Consider the following 15,211-nt stretch of genomic DNA (forward strand, 5'->3'; position numbering starts at 1 on the left):
GGGTTCGGGACTCTGAATGCCTCATAATCTTGGTGATATCCCGTGTTTCGTGTCTCTTGTTCTATTTGGATCTGTCGTCTCTACCTTTTCTTCCAGATGTGCCGTGTCTCCCGTTTCCTTTCCCTGTCCGTTGCTTTCTTTGGTGATCCCAGTGATGGATGGCACTTTGCCAGACATCAGAGTATTCGAGTGAGCCCTTAAACGCTGGAGCTGGAATATCACTCAATACATAGCAAGCACGACACTCGATAAACACAGACCCGTGGCAAGCGTTAGCATTATTCTTCTGGAGGCAGGATCGGCTCTGTCAGCCCCCATTCCAGTGATTCAGCAAGCCGGCAATCAACTGTACAGGATTGTATGCATGCCGCCAGCTCTCCCTTGGCACCACGACCATCCTCTCCTCAATCCAAACCCCGGACCAGCATCAATTGGTCAGATCATCAGGGAATGGCCTGTGTTTCCAACAAGCAAAGGTGCATCTCGTGTTCCAGAAATAAAAGGATCGATATTGCCAGCAGAGTCCAATCATTCCCCTCCCTCGCGCATTTTGGAGCCTTGTCACCGACCGCCAATACTACAGCCCTCCGATGGACGATAAAGCTCCCTGTCGAAATCCCACCCCCAGGACGTGACTCATGCTGTCTAAGCTGTATGAACACGCTGTATATTCGGCAGAAAGAGTTGAAGCGAAGGTAAGACGAGAGAGGGGAAGAGTGTGGTGGGAGGGGGAGGGGAGAAGGAAAGAGAGGAAGGGGCGGAGGAGATCATGAGAGAGAAGGAGGGGGGGCAATAACAACACAAGCAATCCAAGCACAAATAAAGAACAGAGAGAAGAAGAAAAGAATCGAAACGCAATCGCAAAGAGAGAGATAGAGAGATAGAGTGAGAGAGAGAACGGAAGCGATAAGGAGGGCAAAGAAAGGCAGGGTGGCGCTCGTGGGACTGTAATAAACAATAATCATCGGAGAGGGTCGAGAGTGAGGCAAGGGTGTGGGAGGCGGCGAGTATGGGACATGATCAGCTCGTCATCTGAGCGGCGGTACAATTAGATATTGGCCTAGATTGAATTGAGGGGGGGGGCACATCGCTCTCAACAAGGAATCAAAGTATTTACAACATTAGAAATGCTGCTGTTGGAAGAGGAATAGGTTGTTGGTGGCCGCAAGTGCTGTGGATGATACAACGTCACAGGAATATACGGTGTACAGGAGGCCAGGGAGCAGCGGTACATGGCCAGAGAGCAACAAGACGAGGATGCGACAAGGGCCGAGATAAGGCATGGCATTACGAGACAGAGGAGTATAGAAAGAACGCCGTTAGTGAGTTTGCCGCGGAATTCGTGCCGTGGAGCAAAGGGATAGCCAGGATCATGATCCAGAAGCCGAGCGAACACCAACGTGACTCCCCCCCTCTCCTGTGACTTCCTTTGACACCGCAGCTATGAATCCTGGCAAATCTGCGCCTTGCCGCCCACACACTCTGTCGATAGTTCCCTCATATGAATGTTTCAGTCCTCCTCCCCCCCCCTTCCTCGTTCGCTTTGCCTTACCGATGGTGTTTTCTCGTGGATGCCATGACGCATGCAAGATCTTTTTGGAAAAGTCCAAGGTATCCATGTTGGTGAACTCTTCTCTTTTGGATTTGCGGCCGGCATTGGGCTTGTTCTTTGATGAACCAACTTTCTTGGCCTTGAAGGCACTCTTGTCGGCCTGGAGGATGGTGTCGGTCTTGTTGACGGTGTCGAAGATGTGGAAGAAGTTGTTGTAGGAGCCCGTCAACATGGAGCTATTCGTGCGTGCGCAAGATTAGACCGAGAGAAACAGGGGAGGACCGCAATAGTCGATTAGTAACGATCGCCAGTCCATAATCCGCAGGTGACAGTGTTTGCTGACTCGGGGGATTCAAAGCAGCTCTCTGCCAGGCGGTGCGCAAAGAAAGCTCACGACCCGAACAGCCCGGTGTGCGCATATGAATGCCAGCCACGCCAGTGTCCGCGCCATCGCACGGGGTGATCAAACGACCTGGACCGCAAATCCGCACCACACAATGATAAAAGAAAGGTCATGATGCCGACCACGCTCAGCCGGTGAGACTTACGAGCCATCGCCACTAAAGTTGCACTCAAACTTGTCAAAGATACAGTCGTTCTCGTAGAGATCGCAAAGCTTGCTGCGGAGGTGATCGTGGATGCTGATCGTCTGGACAGGCTTGCTTTCCATGTTCAAGTCCCAAATCTTCAATGTCAGATAGTCGCGCGATAGAATGTATCGGCCGTCGCGGCTGAACTTCAGATCGGATATTGAGGAGATGATTTCGGAAAAGAAGGATTTGTTCTGGGGATCCTCCTCCTCTTCAAAGACTGCGGTGGGCGGCGGGCAGATGGGCCACAGGAGACGAGGTCACAGATGTGGTCGAAGAAAAACACGATTAGTCGAGGCACCTGGAGCCAGGGACAAGCTGATTGGAGCCAGGGGCACTGGAAATGCAAGAGCGGAGGGTCGGTGGATGCGCCGACACTGCGGTTGCTGCTTACGCTTCGAGTGGCTGTCGCAAAGCGCCGACATTCGCATGTCGTTGAGCTTAATCGTGCCCTTGCTGCTACTGTACATGAACATGTTGCAGTGGACGGGGTGGAACTCGGCGGCCGTAATAACCTCGGTCAGCTCCTCCATGTTCACGGGCTTGATGTCCACAATGTCTGCAAGTGAGCGGATGAGTAAGCGGACTTGGCATCCACACAGCGCAAGCGAGCAACGCTGCCAGAAATGCCGCACACATGGGAAAAGTATCCAATGGCTGAATCTGGCAGCTGGCCGAATTGGCACAACAGCGGATATTGCCGGGGGGAAATAGACATCGCCTCCACGACACACGCGCAGACGCACGCACGCACGCATGCACGCACACACACAGGACATCTGGGAGCCCAAGGGCTGGGATCGCATGGGGAGGCGTGTACTCACTGAAGCTTTGGTCCGAGATGTTCAAGTTCCAGAGGTTGATTCGGAGATCATCGGCCGAGAGGTACGTTTCGCCATCCGAGTTGACGGAAATGGAGTTGATATGATAGGCGTGGGCGTTCTGATAGATCTTACGCGGGATGGCCGAGATCATGGTGTCGTGGTGAACGAGCTTGGGCATGCGGAGCTGTCTGTTTGCCTGCAGGCCGTTTGTTCCAAGGTCGAGGTTGTTTTCGGCAACGACCTTGATGTTCTTTTCAAAGATCTTCCAGAGCTTGATGGTTTTGTCTAGGCACGATATAGGGCAGAGCACGAGATCAGAACAAGGCAGCGGCACAGGGCCATCAAATCGACGGAAATATGCCGGTGGCTGCCACGGGTCTCATCAGGATGCGCTCAAGTGCGCTTGGGTGTCCCGAAACCGAGTGGAGAGGGCGGCGACCTACCGTTGGTGGAGAGCAGGAAGTGGGCGGCGTTCTGTCGCTTGCACCATCGGATCTTGTTGATCTTTTCCTCGATTTCCAAACTCTTGAGGTAGTCAAACTCGGGCTCGTGGGACTGGAACTCGGTGAAGAACTTGTATTCGCAGCCCTTTTTCTGCAGCGACGTCGTCCGATGCGGGTTCCATGCAAGCGAAGGAAAGCGACACAGTCAATCACAGAGACCGAGTCGCGGGTGGCGCACTGCCGAGTGCACGAGGTTGAGGGGAGGGGGCCGACGAGGCTCGGCCGATGGCCAGTCAGCCAGCCAGTCAGCCAGCCATCCAGCCAGCCATCCAGCCACAGATCGGCCCAGCTAGCCACAGATCGGTCCAGCCAGCCACATATCGACCCAGTCAGTCTTCGACTGGGCCCAGCTTTCTTTGGACAGGCCGATCCCATATCCGCCAGCGATCTGAGCAGCCAACTTACGCCTTCGTTGCGCTCAAAGAGAACGACACGGCCGCCCTTATCGCCCGTTGCTAGATAATCGCCGGTTCCATCGAACTCAACGGCCGAGATGATGTCGGCTGTAGCGGTGGCGGAAGCCCGTGATTCGGGAGGAATGCGTGTCCCCAATCGATATCCAGCATCGCCGTCGTCGAGAAGCCGGGCAAGGAGAGCCGAACCCGGGTGTTTTTCGCAGCGCAGCGCAGCGTGGATTGTCGTGAAGGAAGCAGCAGCACAGAAGTTAGTTGGATGGACCCATATACAAGCCAGGGTCACAAAAGTGGGTTTGTCGGATGTATGATGGCTCGCATTAGCGGAGGCCGCGAGCGGCCCGGAAGAGTCGGCGATGCTGAGGCAGGCGCCTTGGGACCTGGCCATCACCACCAGACAGACAAGGGCAAGAGGCCTTCAGGTTGGATGGCCACGGCATAGGCAAAACCCAGCAGACACCCAACACAACAACGGCAGGTTGATTCGATATCCGAGACAGAGGGCACGGGCCGAGCTCGAGTCAATCGGAGAAGATCCGGTGTATCGGGTGCAGCAGGGAAAGGAGGGAAAGACAGATCGCCCCAGCCGGTTGCATCGTCGTCGCGATAAAAGGCGTCAAGGCAGTAGTAAAAAATCAAACGTTGGCCAAGAAAAGCAAGACGGATTTGGCCAGGAGACGATTGGCACTTGAGGTCGGTGCACACGCGATATGTATATGAAAAAAGGCCGAGACAGGGGGACGGACACATGCCTTCGGTGACATCTTCGACGTCGCCCTTATCGCCGAAGCATTGGGCAAATCGCCAGCCGTTATCGGGATCAGCCATGATTTGTGGAGAGAGGGGAGGAGGCGGTAAAGGTCTGTGTGGAGAGGGAGGAAGCGAGGAGAGCGAATCTCAGTACGGCGTGTCGGCGATCGGAGGACAGATGCAGGGATAGCGGAGACTGGGGGGGGAGAGGGTCTCGGCGGTGTAGAAGATGCAGGGTGCGCGTGGATGGACGAGCAAGGGGGGGGGGCTGGTCGAGAAGCGACGGCAGGCGATATGCGAGTTGAGCCAGCAGAGGGCCGGCAGGACAGGACGGCAGCGGAATCGAAAGCAGCCGGACACGGACAAGACAGAGGAATGGATCGCAGACGTACGTTGGAGCAGTGGGAATAGCCGGGCAAGGAGGAGAGAGAGAGAGCGGGGGGGACCCGGCGGGAAGACGGCCAAGTGGAGAGGGCCTGGCGAAGACGTTTTCGTTTGGGAGAGGAACGAAAAAAGAAAAACAGGCGAGGGCGGCGGCGAGAGCGCAGGCGAGACCGCCACGCATAGTGGCGCACATAGCAGCGAGAACGCAGGCGAGAGCGCGGGCGAGAACGCTGTTTGTGTGTGCTGTGTGTGCGTGTGCGTTCTGTGCGCGCTGGGCGTTCTGTGCTGTGTGTGTGTGTGTGTGCTGGCTGCACTCCAATGCACTCCAATGCACTCCAATGCACTCCAATGCACTCCAGTGCACTCCAGTGCACTCGATCCGTGTGACACAGTCCATGTCGCACAGCCGCACACAGCCACGCCCACACAGCGCAAACACACTCTCTCTTGCGCCTGACCCGCGTGGACTGCGGATTGCTCCGCATCCCCGCCTGGGCTTCCTCTGTCCAACGCCAACACAGCAGCAGCGCGTTTTGCCAAGACCTCATGGCCTGCCTTTTCTGGCTCTGACACCGGCCTGGTGGTCATGGGCTTGGGTATCAGCGCGTCGGGTATTTGCTTGTCGCCTTTCTCTTTCCTTCTCGCTCGCGCGCTGTCTCTGATCCCTGTCCCTGCTTGACTCACTCTCGCTCACTCCCTCGCTCCTCTCTCCGCTGCTCTCGCCGCAGCGCCCCCCATCGCCTCATTCCTCGTCATTCGCTCCCCCCTTGCGTCGCCACCAATGCCACCCGCCCGCCCATTGGTCCGAGATGGCTGTCGTTGCGCTCCATGGCGACTCGAAGCTTCGCCCTCCCAGCGGAGAAACCCAATATAAATACGTGCCCGCCGCCTTCCGTTACGCTCTCCATCACACCAAGCCTCTTCTCAACCCAGTCCTCCTCCGTGCTCTTTCTCTGCCTCCGCTCCAGCTTTCCGCCCATCCTACCGTCTCTTCGCCATGAGCCAGCCCGTCAGCGATAAAGACAAGGCCAAGCAGCCCATGCTGATCGCCAGCAACGACTCTGCCGCCATTCCCCCTGTCGATGGTTGCGACGACTGGGCCATCCCCACGGTTATTAAGCAAAATCAATACTTTGTCGAGATCACCACCACCATGGCGGATGCCCTCGTCGAGCTCGATAAGCGCATGCGCGACAGTAAGGATCACCATCTGATCTCCAGAAAGCCCAACCGTCCCCTCGGCGGCCACGTCGTCGAAGCCGGCTACTTTGGCGTCTGGGCTTGCAACGGCCGTCCCATCATCGCCATCAGGCCCGGCAACTACTGGAACTTGTACGTACTCCCAAATCTGCCGTGCCTGCATTCCCGAGTTGCTCTGCTCCGCTCTGCTGTGTATCCATACCCCGTCTCGTCGTCTGTGCTTTTTGCCTGTTTCTCGTGTGTCTGTCCTGTACCCTCCCGGCTCTGGGGAGCCTCGTCGCCTCGCCTCAAACCGATCGACTGACCCTGGCTCCATCGTCACCCCCTCCCCCATCCAGCTCCTGGCGCCACACCTGGCAGTGCAAAGCCGAGTTTACCAAGGTTAGCGAGGTCCTCGGTCTGACGACCTGCCAGGTCGGCCAGTCCGAGGCCGCCGTTATCATGGACCCCAACAACCGCATCTTCATCATCCGCAACGGTGGCTTTGCTGCCTTTGGCTCGCACGGTCTCTTCCGTGTCATCGAGGTCGTCGATACCCTGAATCTCGGTGACTCTCACGCCCACTACGAAACCGAGCCCAGCGGCAAGTCCAACCGCGGCCGCATTCTGGGCTGGAAGCGCGACGTCCGCGTCACCTTCAACGGCAGCTCTGTCGTCGTCGCCACCTTCTTTGTCGTTCCCGCCAACAACCGCCTGATTCTGCAGCGTGGCAACGACCTGCTCATGCTCAATGCCGGCCAGCACGTCATCACCAACCCGCACACCACCTTCCGCGGCTTCTATTCGCTCGGTGAGCACCAGACTAGCTTCCGCACCCAGCCCGCCTACACCATCGAGGGTGTCCCCGTCGTCCTCCACGTCAACCTGCGCTACAGAATCGTCGATCCCCTCCTGCTCGCCGCCAACTACGATGACGCCTTCCAGGCCCTGGCCAACCCCGCCCAGACCGCCGTCAACTCGGTTGTCTCGCGCCTGAGTTACCAGCAGTTCATGCGTGCAAAGTCGATCAACGTCGACGTCCCCGACTTCCACGCCGACCCCTGGCTCGATGCCTTCAAGACCGAATGCCTGCGCGATCTTACCCACCAGGCCTCCCACTACGGTATCCTCGTCGAGAGCTTCGACGTCCTCGACCGTGAGCTCGAGGGTGCTCTCGGCAAGGATCTCGAGAAGCAGTCCGAGCGCGTGCTTCGCAACCAGGTCGAGGCCACCCAGATCTCTCTGCAGAACCACATTGCCACCGAGACCCAGAGAGGCAAGCTCGAAATCGCTCAGGTCGAGGCCGAGCAGCGCAAGACCGCCGCCGATGCCAGCTACTACGTTGCCACTCGTGAGTCCGATGCCGCTTACTACAAGATCCTCAAGAGCGCCGAGGCCGAGGCCGAGTCGTCGCAGCTGAGAACCCAGCAGGAGGCCAAGAACGTCATTGCCCTTGCCGATGCCAAGAGACGCGAGATCGAGTTGCTGTCCGAGGCTTACGCCAAGGTTCCCGAGGGCCACGCCCAGAGAATGCAGCTCTCTGTCTACGAGATCGAGAAGCGCAAGGCCCTGCCTGCCAAGACCATCTACTTCTCTGGCGACAAGTCCGAGACGCCACAAGACATCCTGCGCGGCGTGGACGCTGGCCTCGGCTGGAACATTGGCGCTACTCTGGGTGGCAAGCAGTCATAGACCAGCCCGCAGGCGCATACATCCCACGGCACTTGTGCGCCTGGTGGTTAAGGAGCGCATCCCGAGCCACACGACCTCATTGCTGAGTCACCTTCCCCTGCCCGCCGCGATTCCATCCCTCTATCTATCTCTCTATGTTGCTTGATTTTTTTTGTTTGACTCTCTGATTTCTCCTTACCGGCTGTTCTACCAAAAATCGAATCTCATGTGTATCCCCAGACAAACGAAAGAAAGGCGAAAGCAAAAAAAAAATTCCCCTTCCTCCCTCCCTCAATAATCATTGCTTCTTCTTTGTTTTCAACTGACTGGTCTGTAACCCGCCTGGTCTGTAAATATATAACGCCGCCCAACACCAATGGGACACACCAATATTTTTGAGCCAGGGCTGCTATCTTTTGCCGTCGGCTGGAACCAGCCGCGCTGCTGTTCGAGCCATCCAGCCAGGCGAAAAACCTGGGTCAAAAAACGCCCACCACCACCACACCCGAGCCAGATCACCCCCTCCTCCCGAACACCACCCACAGGTATGTGTCGCTCGACGGACTGTCCGCTGCCATGTTGCCGGATAAGGTTCCAGCCGGGCACCTCCTTCTCCTCCTCCTCTGCACAGCTGCTCTTACCAGCGTTGCTGGCTTCAACTGCCACCCGCGGCCGGCAAACCAAACGGGCTGACACATCTCTGCTCCTCACATCCCGGTCGAGCCAGCCTTCTCGCCATGCCTGCTGTCATCTACTCAATCGAAGGAAAGGGCCTCAAGCTCAACACAGCCGAGGACGTCCGGGAGTTTGTCCAGGAGATTAATGCTTTGCCTGCCCTCGAGGAGATCCGCTTCTCGGGCAATTCGCTCGGTGTCGAGGCCGCCAGAGCCCTGGCTGCTGCCCTCAAGGACAAGCATGCGCTCAAGGTCGGTAGCGCATCCCTTTCGCCAGGCTACTTGTACGGCGCTGGATCCGACGGGCCATGTGGATCCCATGCATTTCTTGCTTGGGTTGAATGGCCTGCTGCAATCACCTCGGCTGCTGGCCAGACAGCCTTGGCCTGCCCCTCCGCTTCCGCAGAGCGATCAGATCTCGAGAGCAGCCTGGACGGTCCGGACAGCCCTTCGACCCGATTATCGCCACACAAGCCGAGTGGAAGAGCCCGGTGGCAGAGCCGCTCGTCTGCCCGTTGGCATTACGCGCCGGCTCGGATACGTTCTGCCTTCCCGGCCGTGCACTAGAGCATTAACATCTTGTTCCGCATTCGCTCCTCCACCAGACTGCCCAGCTCAGCGACATCTTCACCAGCCGTCTCAGAGACGAGATCCCGCTTTCTCTCGATGCCTTTGTCGAGGCTCTTGAGGACAAGGTAGGCAGTATGCAAACTGACGAGCACCAGCCCGGTCGTCGACGCATGTTTGCCGTCGGTCAGAGCCATGCCAATCCTGCTCGCCGGAACGATCGCTTTGCCTCTGTGTACAATCGACCAATCTGTCTGGATGATGTTCTCTGGCCGATTCGGCCGTTGCTGACGCTGAACTCGCACTCTCCGAATTGTAAGCACTCACCACTACCACCCCATCTTCCCCACTGCTCTCACCATGCATCGCCTTCGCGGCGTCGATCGGATAGAAGCACCTCACAACCCTCGATCTCTGCGACAATGCCTTTGGTCCCGCTGGTGCCCAGCCCCTGATGCGGCTCCTGATCAACAACCGCCACATCGAGAACCTGCTGCTCAACAACTGTGGTCTCGGCATCGAGGGTGGCCGCCTCATCGCCTCTGCCCTGACCGAGGCTCACGAAAAGTCTGTTCAGGAGGGCGCCGAGTCCAAGCTCCGGGTCTTTGTGGCCGGTCGTAACCGCCTCGAAAGCAAGGGCGCCGAGTACCTGGCCAAGGCCTACGAGCTCCACAACAAGCTGGAGGAGATCCGCATGCCCCAGAACAGCATTCGGCCCGAGGGCATCACCCTCCTGGTCCGGTCGATCGAAATGTGCAAGCACCTGCGATGGCTCGATCTGCAGGACAACACCTTCACCGACAAGGGATCGGCTGTCCTCGCCCAGGCCCTGGGCTCGTGGCCTGACCTTAAACACCTCAACGTTGGCGACTGTCTCCTCGGTGCCAAGGGTGGCATTGAGGTCATCAAGGCCCTGACCGACACCCACCCTGGTCTGGAGAAGCTGCACCTCGGCTTCAACGAGATCAACATCAAGGGCGCCGAGCTCATCCCCGAGATGCTCCAGAACAAGAAGCAGCTGACTCTGCTGGAGCTCAACGGAAACTGCTTCGAAGCCGAAGCGGATGCTGTCTCGTCCATCAAGAGCGTCTTGCGGTCGCACGGACACGAGGATGCGCTGGACGAGCTCGATGAGATGGAAGAAGAAGAGGAAGAGGAGGAGGAAGAAGAAGAGGAAGAGGAAGAGGAAGAAAAGGATCAGGAAGAGGAGCAGAAGGAGGACGATGTCGATCAGCTCTCGAATGCGGTCAAGAAGCTCTCCATCTGAGTGTCCACACCCAATCCTGCGCTGGCCCCTGCTCCTGACTCTGCGCCTGCGACCTCCTAAGGCATGCGTACAACGGTGGAAAGAGCTGTAGCTGTGCCATCTCGAATACATTCGCATCCTGTCCGATCTCCATAACCGGGTGATTCGTTTGTCCGGCAACGAGCAGCGAGTCGCTTGTGAATGAATGAATGAATCAATAAACGCACGCTCGTTGGTGCGTTGACATGATCGGCCTCCTCCCCCCGCCACTGCCATGGTGCGCAAGATGGACCCGCTGCGGCGTGCTGGGTCTGCCCCCTCGATGTGCCAAAGTCCATGCCGGCGTGGTGTCCTCCAAAGTGAGTCAACTCCGACGACACGCGAAAAGAAAAAATTGACAAGAGCAAACGAACTCCTGCGGCTCCTTGGGCCTGCATCTGCCACCGAGCCTGTCGTCCGTCTGAATCCGTCTCGATCGGCCGATTCGCCGGACAGATACTTTGAACGCATTCTTCGCCTCTCATCCTTTGCCTCTGTCTTCTGCCCCCTTCCCCGCACTTCATCTTGCCATTCTCTCGGTTTCTGGCTTTGCCTGCGATACAATGAAGGAGGAGCTACTCGCCGGGTTGATGAACAACCCATACTTTTCTGCCGGGTGAGTTCGGTGCGAGGACCGACTTGGATGGCGCTCACTGGCCAAATGGTGCCGTGGGCTCAAAGACCCGATGGCCGTCGGCGATCGCTCCGGACAGCCAGTGCTCAGGATCTCGACGACCGCTGGGGGCTTGGCAGCTAACAACATACCTTTGCCCATCTATCCTTTTACCAAAACCTGCAACAACGTCGATGCCAGCTTTGGCTTGGTCGGCGTCGGCGCCGGACTGGGCCTCCTTCGCCAGGGAGCCATCCACGGCGTTACTCTGGCCAAGCGGCATTTGCTCGTGACCCTGGAGATCCCCTCCAAGGACTTTAGCTACTCATGGTTTCTGCAGTGGATGAGCTCCCGGGGCAACACCCCAAAGTCCGGCCACCAGCTCTCGGTCCAGACCAGCTTTATTCAGCACGACAACGGATCGACCTTCACAAAGTTCCGGCTGATCCCAGGTCCCGGCCGGCATTACTTCCAGTATCGAGGCGCATGGATCCAGGTGCGGTAGATCTCTCGGTGGGCATGGGCGTTGCATTTGATATCCCATCGCCGATTGCTCTCTCCCCCCCTCCCATCTCCTCGCTCTAGGGCTATGTGTCCTGCTCAGCTTGATCTTGCCTCGCCCGGCACACACATGGGCTCCAACCGTTCGTCTGCTATCTCAATGCTCTGCCAGGTCGAACGCACCCGAGAAAAGCAGATGACCAACATGCAGTCCGGGACGCCCTGGGAAAGCGTTGTGCTGACGACCCTGTCGCGGGACCGCACCATCCTCGAGAGGCTGCTTGAAGAGGCCAAGGAGCTGGCGCTCGAATGCGAGGAGGGCAAGACGGTGATCTACACAAGCTACGGGCCCGAGTGGCGGCCGTTCGGCAACCCACGCAAGCGCCGGCCTTTCGAGAGCGTCGTGCTGGACCAGAACATCTCCCACCGGATCCTCAAGGACGTCAAAAAGTTCATGACCAACGGCAAGTGGTACTACGAACGCGGCATTCCCTATCGACGGGGGTATCTGCTCTACGGGCCGCCCGGCAGCGGCAAGACGTCGTATATCCAGGCGCTCGCGGGCGAGCTGGGCTACAACATCTGCCTGATGAATCTCAGCGAGCGCGGCATGACCGACGACCGCCTGGCACATCTGCTAAGCAATACGCCGCCCCGGTGTCTGATTCTCCTCGAGGACATCGATGCCGCCTTTTCACAGAGGCAGCAGAGCGACGCCCAGGGGTAAGTTCCCGGACTGCAGCCGACCGAGCGGCAGTGCCGCCGACGATAGCGCTGACATGCCGCTGGATCGGCTCCGATCTCACGCCATGTGATGTCATGTCGACGCTGGATAGACTCGGCCACGATCGACTTCTTGCACTGCACTGCCGGTATGGCTGTTGCGCTAACGGTGCGTCTCGCTGGTCCCAGGTATCAGTCCATGGTGACATTTTCGGGGCTCCTGAACGCTCTCGATGGTGTCGCCTCTGCCGAGGAACGCATCATCTTCATGACCACCAACCATAAGGAGCGCCTCGATCCCGCCCTCATCCGGCCCGGACGAGTGGACATGCAAGAGTACTTTGGTAACGCCACGCCGGAGCAAGCCGAGAAACTGTTCCTGAAGTTCTTCCCGCAGGAGCACCAGAAAGCGCTGGAGTTTGTCCAGCTGTTTGCCAAGCTGGAGCAGCAACGAAGCCACGAGCAGACAAGCCTCCACCAGGCTTCAAAGTCAGTCAGTCCCGCGATGCTCCAGGGCCACTTTGTCATATACAGCGACGACCCGCAAAAGAGCATCGACAACTTGGCCCGGCTGTTTTAGTGGCCGTAGGAGAGGAGGGGGGGAACCTGTTACTGAGCGAGTCGCGCGATGTAAACCAAATGAAATGTTTAACCACGCCGCAAAGCAACTGGTCTCGCCTAGAGTGGCAGCATGCAGTATGCAGTATGCAGTATGCAGCATGCGGAGTACGAAGCAGGAGGAGTACGAAGCAGGAGGAGACGGGGGCCCTCCTCGTGCGAAGGTGTATACTCTATTTTGTTCTTGTTTTGCAACTGGTCATGAAGATGGACTGCATTGGCCAGCCACCAGCATCCACAACCAGACTCTCTTGAACTGGAAACGGGCATGTGCAAGTATCGCGATATCGACATATTGTATTGGGTCGCTCGGGTGCCCAGGCGGCACATGGTGGTTGCAAGCGTGCAGACGGGAGTGGCTCAGTCGGTGATGTCCATGGCCGCAACACATATCTGCTTACTTGCTGGGGTACTCGTAGAAGCCGCGGCCAGCCTTCTTGCCTGCAAGTGCAGTGAGTATCGTGTCAGCTTTGCGGATATCGCTTTCTCCACCAGTATCGACTCCCATGGCATCAGTGGCTGCCCCCCCCCTGCCAAACTGCCAGGGCCCCAGCTGTATCGGCGACCGAGGGATGTGTGGCAAGGGTCGGAGTAGTCAAAGTGATCTCGGTCACAGACACGCCAGTCGCATCGAATCGAAAGTGAAGATGCAATGCCTCGTCCTGTCGGGCAGCTGCACTCACCAAGCCATCCAGCATCAACCATCTTGACGAGAAGAGGTGAGGGTCTGTACTTGTCCTCGCCAAGCTGGGCGTGGAGGACGCGCATGATCGCAAGACATGTATCGAGGCCGATAAAGTCGGCAAGGGTGAGAGGGCCCATGGGAACGTTGGTACCCAGCTTCATGGTGGTGTCGATGTCCTCGCGGGTGGCGATTCCCTGAGCGTTTGTCATATTGAAGACGCAAGCATGGGTGCGAACAGAGGCATTCGCGTGTGAGCGGACCACCCAAAGCAAACTCAGCGGAGCGGGCAGCGCAGACAAGACAAAAGAGGGATCTGACGATATTAGACGCATCCTACCTCTTGCAACACAAAGCAGGCTTCGTTGATGTAGGGCATCAAGATACGGTTGGCGATGAAGCCAGGCATATCCTGCGAGACGGTGGTGGTCTTGCCCATGAGGTGAGCAAGGGCCACAGTCACGTCCTGGGTCTCCTTCGAGGTGGCGATGCCGGGGATGATCTCGACAAGCTTCATGACGGGGACTGCAGCAGACGAGCGACGGCGGCAGATCTTAACGTCTGAACCCGACATGGGCTGCGATGTGACTGCGACGCCGTGGCTGTCAATGCCGCGGGACGCCCAGGCTGAGTCGCGGCTGCCATACCTGGGTTCATAAAGTGCATGCCAATGACGCTCTCGGGGCGCGAGGTGGCAGCAGCGATCTTGGTGATGGGAACTGACGAGGTGTTGGAGGCGAGGATGGCGTGCTTGGGGAGGATCTTGTCCAGGTTGGCAAAGAGCTCACGCTTCAAAGTGGGGTTCTCGCTGACGGCCTGTCGAAGCACGCACAAGACGAGACGGACATGGAAATGGTTATGCAGATGAAGGACATAAGGTGAGCCGGTGAGCACGCATCCCGGCTGCTCAGTCGCTCGACTCCCCGGTTGCTTGGTTGCTTGGTTGCCTGGTTGCTCGATTCACACGACACATCGGATCCAACCCGAACACGACGCACCTCAATGGCAAAATCAACGCTGCGGAACTGGTCAATGTTCGAAGTAACCGAGATCCGGCTCTTGGCGACCTTCATCTCCTCCTCGGTGATCTTGCCCTTGAGCACATCCTTCTGCAGCAGAATATCTTGAGAGGCGAACAGCAGATCCGGTCAGCGCGGCGCGTCGGATCTCAACCGATCACCGGATGGCATTCGCAATACTCAGCCATGATTGCTCTTTACAGCATGGCTCACAGACGCCATGCTGCACGTTGGACTGGAACAAGACGGTATGCCCTCGAATCTACCCGCATGGGGCACTCACTGCCCCGAGTCTGCCCGCCCCCAACCAAGCCATGCGCAACTCACCAATGAACTTGAGGCCCCTCTCGATCTGGGCGGGGTTGGAGTCCAGGATAAGCACGTCCTTTTTGGCAACGTTGATGGCGACCTGGGCGATGCCGACACCCATCTGGCCGGCGCCGATGATGCCAATGCTCTTGACGGCCGAGAGGTCGGTCTTGTGGCGGATGGCGCTGAAGAGCGAAGCGCGGGGGGCAAGGCGGATGCGCTTGGCAGCGTGGCTCAGGGCAGACATGGCTGTGGCAAGAGAAGGTATATGCAGATGGCTGCGATCAAAGGCGGGCTGCGACGATGCTCCTGGGTCGGGACAGAGGGAAGCGGGCGGGCGACGAGGACGCAAGC

General features: G+C 57.9%; 5 protein-coding genes across 5 annotated transcripts; 3 read left to right on the forward strand and 2 right to left on the reverse strand.

The window, feature by feature from the left end:
• Positions 1 to 646: 646 nt before the first annotated feature.
• On the reverse strand, positions 647 to 5,089 carry BJ171DRAFT_518542 (WD40-repeat-containing domain protein). Its single transcript, XM_053112254.1, has 9 exons — positions 5,025 to 5,089; positions 4,635 to 4,744; positions 3,875 to 3,972; positions 3,410 to 3,560; positions 2,967 to 3,251; positions 2,537 to 2,701; positions 2,101 to 2,362; positions 1,553 to 1,788; positions 647 to 1,171 (listed from the first exon to the last, which is right to left on the reverse strand). Exons 2-9 carry the CDS (start codon positions 4,708 to 4,710, stop codon positions 1,122 to 1,124), a joined length of 1,323 nt encoding a protein of 440 aa, XP_052963470.1. The 5' UTR covers positions 4,711 to 4,744; positions 5,025 to 5,089; the 3' UTR covers positions 647 to 1,121.
• Positions 5,090 to 5,932: 843 nt separating this feature from the next.
• BJ171DRAFT_445516 (uncharacterized protein) lies at positions 5,933 to 8,256 on the forward strand. Its single transcript, XM_053108174.1, has 2 exons — positions 5,933 to 6,348; positions 6,555 to 8,256. The coding sequence occupies exons 1-2, from the start codon at positions 6,014 to 6,016 to the stop codon at positions 7,885 to 7,887; spliced, it is 1,668 nt and encodes a 555-aa protein (XP_052963471.1). The 5' UTR covers positions 5,933 to 6,013; the 3' UTR covers positions 7,888 to 8,256.
• Positions 8,257 to 8,432: 176 nt separating this feature from the next.
• BJ171DRAFT_518547 (putative ran GTPase activating protein 1) lies at positions 8,433 to 10,602 on the forward strand. The gene is made up of 3 exons (XM_053112255.1): positions 8,433 to 8,792; positions 9,146 to 9,235; positions 9,499 to 10,602. The coding sequence occupies exons 1-3, from the start codon at positions 8,604 to 8,606 to the stop codon at positions 10,372 to 10,374; spliced, it is 1,155 nt and encodes a 384-aa protein (XP_052963472.1). The 5' UTR covers positions 8,433 to 8,603; the 3' UTR covers positions 10,375 to 10,602.
• Positions 10,603 to 10,749: 147 nt separating this feature from the next.
• Positions 10,750 to 12,889, forward strand: BJ171DRAFT_518548 (BCS1 N terminal-domain-containing protein). Its single transcript, XM_053112256.1, has 4 exons — positions 10,750 to 11,008; positions 11,207 to 11,501; positions 11,679 to 12,229; positions 12,419 to 12,889. Exons 1-4 carry the CDS (start codon positions 10,956 to 10,958, stop codon positions 12,807 to 12,809), a joined length of 1,290 nt encoding a protein of 429 aa, XP_052963473.1. The 5' UTR covers positions 10,750 to 10,955; the 3' UTR covers positions 12,810 to 12,889.
• Positions 12,890 to 13,118: 229 nt separating this feature from the next.
• Positions 13,119 to 15,205, reverse strand: BJ171DRAFT_518550 (3-hydroxyacyl-CoA dehydrogenase). Its single transcript, XM_053112257.1, has 6 exons — positions 14,876 to 15,205; positions 14,528 to 14,652; positions 14,177 to 14,345; positions 13,870 to 14,054; positions 13,531 to 13,726; positions 13,119 to 13,288 (listed from the first exon to the last, which is right to left on the reverse strand). Exons 1-6 carry the CDS (start codon positions 15,102 to 15,104, stop codon positions 13,245 to 13,247), a joined length of 948 nt encoding a protein of 315 aa, XP_052963474.1. The 5' UTR covers positions 15,105 to 15,205; the 3' UTR covers positions 13,119 to 13,244.
• Between the last annotated feature and the right edge of the window lie 6 nt (positions 15,206 to 15,211).

This window comes from Polychytrium aggregatum, assembly GCF_025602895.1.
Source record: "Polychytrium aggregatum strain JEL109 chromosome Unknown BJ171scaffold_40, whole genome shotgun sequence".
In the NCBI taxonomy this organism is placed as follows: Eukaryota; Fungi; Chytridiomycota; class Chytridiomycetes; order Polychytriales; genus Polychytrium; species Polychytrium aggregatum.

Bases quoted from the DNA above. Each gene is read 5' to 3' on its own strand.
- BJ171DRAFT_445516 (XM_053108174.1), top strand. From the start codon at position 6,014: ATGAGCCAGCCCGTCAGCGATAAAGACAAGGCCAAGCAGCCCATGCTG. The intron at 6,349-6,554 runs GTACGTACTCCC...TCCCCCATCCAG, and splicing joins CCCGGCAACTACTGGAACTT to CTCCTGGCGCCACACCTGGC.
- BJ171DRAFT_518550 (XM_053112257.1), bottom strand. From the start codon at position 15,104: ATGTCTGCCCTGAGCCACGCTGCCAAGCGCATCCGCCTTGCCCCCCGC. The intron at 14,346-14,527 runs GTGCGTCGTGTT...GTGCTTCGACAG, and splicing joins GCGTTGATTTTGCCATTGAG to GCCGTCAGCGAGAACCCCAC. The intron at 14,055-14,176 runs GTATGGCAGCCG...CGTCTGCTGCAG, and splicing joins CATGCACTTTATGAACCCAG to TCCCCGTCATGAAGCTTGTC.
- BJ171DRAFT_518548 (XM_053112256.1), top strand. From the start codon at position 10,956: ATGAAGGAGGAGCTACTCGCCGGGTTGATGAACAACCCATACTTTTCT. The intron at 11,009-11,206 runs GTGAGTTCGGTG...CGTCGATGCCAG, and splicing joins AACCCATACTTTTCTGCCGG to CTTTGGCTTGGTCGGCGTCG. The intron at 11,502-11,678 runs GTGCGGTAGATC...ATGCTCTGCCAG, and splicing joins ATCGAGGCGCATGGATCCAG to GTCGAACGCACCCGAGAAAA.
- BJ171DRAFT_518547 (XM_053112255.1), top strand. From the start codon at position 8,604: ATGCCTGCTGTCATCTACTCAATCGAAGGAAAGGGCCTCAAGCTCAAC. The intron at 8,793-9,145 runs GTCGGTAGCGCA...CTCCTCCACCAG, and splicing joins AGGACAAGCATGCGCTCAAG to ACTGCCCAGCTCAGCGACAT. The intron at 9,236-9,498 runs GTAGGCAGTATG...TCGATCGGATAG, and splicing joins TCGAGGCTCTTGAGGACAAG to AAGCACCTCACAACCCTCGA.
- BJ171DRAFT_518542 (XM_053112254.1), bottom strand. From the start codon at position 4,710: ATGGCTGATCCCGATAACGGCTGGCGATTTGCCCAATGCTTCGGCGAT. The intron at 3,561-3,874 runs GTAAGTTGGCTG...ACGTCGCTGCAG, and splicing joins TCTTTGAGCGCAACGAAGGC to AAAAAGGGCTGCGAATACAA. The intron at 1,172-1,552 runs GTAAGGCAAAGC...TATCATCCACAG, and splicing joins TCCACGAGAAAACACCATCG to CACTTGCGGCCACCAACAAC.